We start from the raw sequence: 5,421 nt of genomic DNA on the forward strand, positions 1-5,421 counted from the left end.
CAGGGTCATTGTCTAGCTGTCCTGAGTCCTCAAGCCTCAGGTCTGGGGACAGCAGCTGCTCTGGGGCTTACGCAGGTGACGACAGGCCCGACTGTGGTGGGGGAAACGTGCCATGCACACCTGCCCACTAGAGTAAGGTCTTAACAGAGTGCCACGAGGAGGGCCCCCTATAAGCCCAGCACTGCTTAGTGATCTAACACGAACACCACTTCGCAGGCTGTGAGCCTCATAATTACTCAACACTGAGTTCAGGAAAAAAGCAGTGTATTTGTAAGCTGACAAACGTGTTTCACTGACTATGTCAACACACATGCACCCACACGTATGCACAGAGGCTTTTAGGCATTGTAATATTTGCTCGAAAATCCAAGAATTAAAATTACCCTGCAAATGATGGCATCGCTTTTTAATTGAAGGACAAAAGTTGGTCACATTCAGAGATAAGCGGGCCTCATGCAGATAGTTAAAACCATCCTTCTCTTTCTTGGTTAACCATCTCCTAATTTCAAGTAACATCCACGAGTTCTTTAGGACCATCTGAAATTGTCCTCTGAGGAACTCCGCCACACCACCTCGTAACACACATGACCACACGCACCGCTGGACGGCGTCTCACTGGATATCATCATCATCAAACAGATCTTCAAAATCTACGTAAATGAACAAAACCACATATTAATGGGGGCACACAAGGTAAACAACTGAGAAAATAACTTCAAAATATGAATTACACATTCAAAATGGAGAAAAAGCATTAAACAATCTAAATAAAGGACTTTTCCCACGACAGACTCAATTTTATCCAGCAGAGGTCATATCGTCCAAGGGGACAGAGTGGTGTAGAAGGCATCTTTAATCTTCTATTTAGGTGACAATCTTAAGAAGATGCATGGAGGTGGAGGCGAGGTGGAGGTGAGGCAGCCAGAGGCTGGCGGGCACAAGACCCCATGCAAGCACGAGAATGCAGAGGGCAGGTGGGAGGAAGGTGCTAGAAGAACTGGGCCATGCAAGAATGGCTGTCTTTAAGGGAGTCCAACCGACGGTCATGCTTGAGAGACAGTCCGAGCCCTTCCCACTGGAAGAAGGGCCACACACCCACAGCATGCTATTTACTGGGATGGGTGGCAGTCAGGGTCACTGCGCCCTTCTATTTATTTGTCTATGGCTTTCCTAAACCGTCTATGGGCATGCCCTGCTCTCATGATGCGGAAAGGAAAACTGAGGGTCTACTCATAGTCCCATGAGTTCAAACTGTGCAGGATAAACAGTGAGCTGGAAGGAGGTGAGTGGATGGCCCCAGGGGCATCTCCACATGCTGTCACAGGCCGTCAGGGAGGGCGGTGTCCCAACCACCTCTGCTCAGCACTGACGTGGGTGGTCCCACAGCAGCGGGGCTGGGGCTGGCCTGTGGTCCTACAGCTCTGCACACTTTCTCCCCCAGCCCCCAGCCCCAGCTAACTTGTCACACCTCCCCAACCCCTGAGGTATCACCCCCCGACGAGACACTGCCCTCTGATGTGCTCCTAGAAACAAGGCCACCCACCTCTGCCAGGGCTCTTGCCATGGCTGTCCCTGCGTGCTGCCTTGTCTAACGCTCCCCTACTTTATCAAACATAGTGAGTGAAGAGAGTAAGCCTTCTTCAGACCCTGGTCTGAACCCCAGTGCCCAGGGGACCAGAGGTCAGAAGCTCTGCTCCGTGAGCAAGAAGGACTCAGGAGAAACTCTGTCCAAAGCACTCATGGCTTTCTCACAGCAAGTGGCTTTCTGAACCCGCAGGGCTGCCACAACCTGATGGGGCGGCACACGCCTCATGAACTCTGTCGGTGGGCAGACCAATGCAGCACGAAGCTCTTCTGTGTTTTTTCCCTTTCCAGCCCTGACCCAGAGGGAGGAAGCCCCCACACTGCTCATGTTGCTCACACTCCCTTGGCAGAGCAGCCCAGGTCCCTCCCAGATGCCCTTTTGGCAGAATTAGAAGGCTATTTTCAGAAACCACATGACCTCGAACACTAGAACACAGCCAATAGTCCGTAAATCCAGAGGATGCATGGGACCCTGAAGGAGATCATCACCTGCGGGAGCGGGTTGGGTGGTGTTAGATATCACCCTGCCCTGCCGGGTGAGGGCCCCCAAGGTCACCCCACGTGAGTGAGGGCTTTCACATGGTGGCTCTGGAGACCTTAGAGAAAGGCGGTCCCCATCCTCAAGTTTGGTGGCAGCCCAGATGTCGCCTCAGTGGAGTGGCCAGCCTCCCTGGGAAGAAGGCACCTAATTAAGCAGCCTGGCTTCTCTTTTTAGGCAACAAGTTGCTGATAAGATGCCAGATAAGAGAACATGGACTCGGCTCCAGGGGGTATTTGGTACATCAAACCCGGTAGGGTGGCCTCGTGGCATCCCAGCTGCCACCAGCTAGCGACAGTTCTTGGTAGTGGCAGGCACCTTGGACGGAAGAGGGATGACAGGGAGTGTCTCCTAACAAGACCTGTCTTGCATTCCCACTCATGATTTGAACCCTCAGTAAGAATATAATCCACAGGAACAAGGCCTCAGGAAATCAGAAGACAGCAAGAGAAATAGCCCTGGAGCCTGTGGGAAGGTGTCGCACAACTTGGTTTTTCCCTGCTTACCATCCATGTTCTTGGGAAGCAGCACGAAAGCTCTTCAGTACGAGTCCTGCTTTCAGAGAAAAGGGCAGGGAAAGCTGGTTGTCACTGCGAAGGGAGCCAAGAGGCCAGAACCCAGCAGCACACAGGAAAGGAAGGAAAGCCAGGTGCCTCCTGACAGAAGAGAAAGCCCGGCGGGGTTCCTACACCCCTGTCTCGGGTCACGAGCAACAGACCAGCCTCCGCGACAGGTTCAGTGGGACAAAAGCACGGCTCCAGCTCAAGCTCAACTAGTGGAACGCAAGACCGGGAGCAATGTTACACTCTGCTGTCTCGTGAAACACGGGGCTGACTGCCAGCGTTAACAGCCCGCGCTGCTGTTTTGTACAAACCGCACTGCGTGCTGCGAATGGCACACATCTGGCTTTCCTGTTCTGTGCCCCCAATCAGTCACGCCACAAAGTATTCCACCGTGTAACACAGAAAAGAAACATTCAGACTAAAACTGGAGTCCCCAACCCCAGCATCCTTACCATTAAAAAAGTCTGCATGAACCGCCTTCTCATTGGCTGCCAAGTCCATCAGGAGCCCCGTGCTGCCTCCTGCCTGGGAAGGGAAAGGTGACGTGGTGTCAGTGCTGTTTTCCGGGGGGACAGTGCCTTACAGGGCCCACACCACTCCTTGGCAGAGGAAGGCGAGGGATGGAAAGGTGCCCAGGCTGGAGTCACAATTTAGTTTCAGGCAAAGGAAGCAGGTGGGAGAGGCGGCGTTCCAAGGATTATTTTTAAGGTCTCCTTGGGTCTTACCTTCCTCGACTCCTCCTGCTTTTTAAACAGAATCCTGCTGTTGCCGTGAACACCACTTCTCTGTAAGCCTTGAGCCAGGTTCTAATTCCCTATAAGACGCTGCTACAGAGGCCCCAAACGTGTGTAAAACTGTGCCGATGATTTCTCTGCTCTGGAATGTCCCCTGCTTCTTCTGAGAATTACACCATTTTCCTTGGGAAACTGACCTACTGACCTGGGGCTCTGGCGAGGGTGTCGTCACAGCACCTCCCACTGCCACAGCGTATGGTGGCAGTACAACTATGCGACAACCAAAGCCGGGCAGTCTGACGCGGTCAAGATCTGGGGTGTCTCTGAGAGTCACACAGGGACGGTCAGAGCAGAGTCCTCCGCCCACAGGTCCCTGCTGCTGCCCTGACCCCTGACCTTCCAGGGCGGTCTGCTCGGACCTCTCCTGGCTCTGGAGTAGCTGAGTGTCTCCCACGTTCCTTTCCATGGCTGCCCTCAGCAACCCAAACCTGAGAGAAAAGCCCAGGATTCTGACTCCTCTCCCCTCCCCTCAAGCCGCCGCCCGTCCCCGTGACCAGGGCGAAGCCATGCAGACGCGCCACTCGCTGCTATGTTCAGTCTGCCCCTACTTCCATCCGCAGGTGCTCCCCTCATTCAGACCCTCCTCAGGGCTCCCGTGAGCGGTATCCGCTCTCTCACCTCCAAACCTAATCCCCAAACTCTCCAGTGACCTGCCAGGAAGCCTTTCGCCCCCACCGCGATGCCCTCCAGTGATTCCACGCCGCCTCTGGCGGAGACCCTAACAGAGGACGGAGAAGCCGGGGTTTGCCCGCTTCGGGAGTGGGGTGCAGAGGCCACCTGTCCCAGCACAGCCTCGGGCCGCCTCTTCCAGCTGCTCTCTCCGCAGGCTCGGGCATCTGACAGCCCGCCTGAAACCGCGGGACCTGCCCTTCCCCCCAGGACTCCGCTCCTCCCAGGCCTTCCCCCCCCAGCCTGTCTCCTTAGCAAACACCAGCATGCCCTTCGGCGCTCGCGCACCGCCAGGGGCTCTCCCTCCGAGGCCTGTGCTGGGCCACCGCGAGGCGGGAGGGTGCTTCTATCGGGCCCCTCCAGCTCTCTATGCACGCGGTGTTTGCAGAGCGCCTCCGCCTGTCACACGCCGGTCCCAGGGAGCAAGACACAAGGTCTGCCCCCCAAGCTTTGGGAAAGAGAAAATGAAGCCCCGACACCCGCAGCTGCGCGGGGTGCCACCGGCTCAGAGAACACCACCCTGCGGCCACGACGCAGCGAGGAGAAACGCGAGACCCCCTGCTAACCCTGCATGACCGCCCGAGACCGGGGTCACTGTGCAGAGCACGCACCTGCCAGACACGGCCCCCACCCCACCCAGCTCCCTGGGCCGACGAGCTTCCAGCCTCGCTCCAGCCGTGCCTCCCTCCGCGCAAGGCGTATTTCAGGACGCTGGCAGCACGCGGTCCGCGGCAAAGCCCACCCTCCCCCCCTCGTCGCCGAGCACCGCCGCGCTCCCCGGCGGCGACGTCCCGGTCCCGAGGTGGGCTGTGGCCGTGAGGCGGGGAGCCCCAGGCCCGCGGCCTGCAGGGCGCCCCGGACTCGCCCGGCCGCCGCCTTCCGTCGCCCGCCCCGGGCCTCCTCACCTCGTCCAGGTCCACGTAGGGCCCGGCGCCCTCAGGGAACATCTCGTCCACTGCCGGCTTCATCTCGCCCGCGGCGTCTCCCGCCTCCGCGGCCCACTTCCGGCCCGCCTGATGCCTCTTCCGGTGCGCGCTCGGCCGTGGCGTGTCTAGACGCCGGAGGACCTCCGACTCTATGGTTCCCCTAGCGCTTGGGGTCCGGCGGGTCCCGGTCTCCCGCCAGCCCGTCAGCGCTCCGGGGAAGCTGCGCAGGGACTCGGGGGTGACCGGCGGCCACAGACAGTTCGGCCCGAAAGGCCTGGCAGGCAGAGGGGCCCAAGAGATGCCCGTTACGGAATATGCGTGGGCAGAAAGCCTGGTGGGTGCCGCAG

At 57.9% G+C, this 5,421-nt stretch overlaps 1 protein-coding gene across 1 annotated transcript; it reads right to left on the reverse strand.

Moving 5' to 3' along the window:
- Positions 1-267: 267 nt before the first annotated feature.
- On the reverse strand, positions 268-5,165 carry COPS9 (COP9 signalosome subunit 9). The gene is made up of 3 exons (XM_027589943.1): positions 5,054-5,165; positions 3,138-3,210; positions 268-650 (listed from the first exon to the last, which is right to left on the reverse strand). The coding sequence occupies exons 1-3, from the start codon at positions 5,114-5,116 to the stop codon at positions 613-615; spliced, it is 174 nt and encodes a 57-aa protein (XP_027445744.1). The 5' UTR covers positions 5,117-5,165; the 3' UTR covers positions 268-612.
- Between the last annotated feature and the right edge of the window lie 256 nt (positions 5,166-5,421).

This window comes from Zalophus californianus, chromosome 3 (genome assembly GCF_009762305.2).
Source record: "Zalophus californianus isolate mZalCal1 chromosome 3, mZalCal1.pri.v2, whole genome shotgun sequence".
In the NCBI taxonomy this organism is placed as follows: domain Eukaryota; kingdom Metazoa; phylum Chordata; class Mammalia; order Carnivora; family Otariidae; genus Zalophus; species Zalophus californianus.

Bases quoted from the DNA above. Each gene is read 5' to 3' on its own strand.
- COPS9 (XM_027589943.1), bottom strand. From the start codon at position 5,116: ATGAAGCCGGCAGTGGACGAGATGTTCCCTGAGGGCGCCGGGCCCTAC. The intron at 3,211-5,053 runs GTGAGGAGGCCC...TTCCCTTCCCAG, and splicing joins CCTACGTGGACCTGGACGAG to GCAGGAGGCAGCACGGGGCT. The intron at 651-3,137 runs GTAAGGATGCTG...TCATTTACGTAG, and splicing joins TCATGCAGACTTTTTTAATG to ATTTTGAAGATCTGTTTGAT.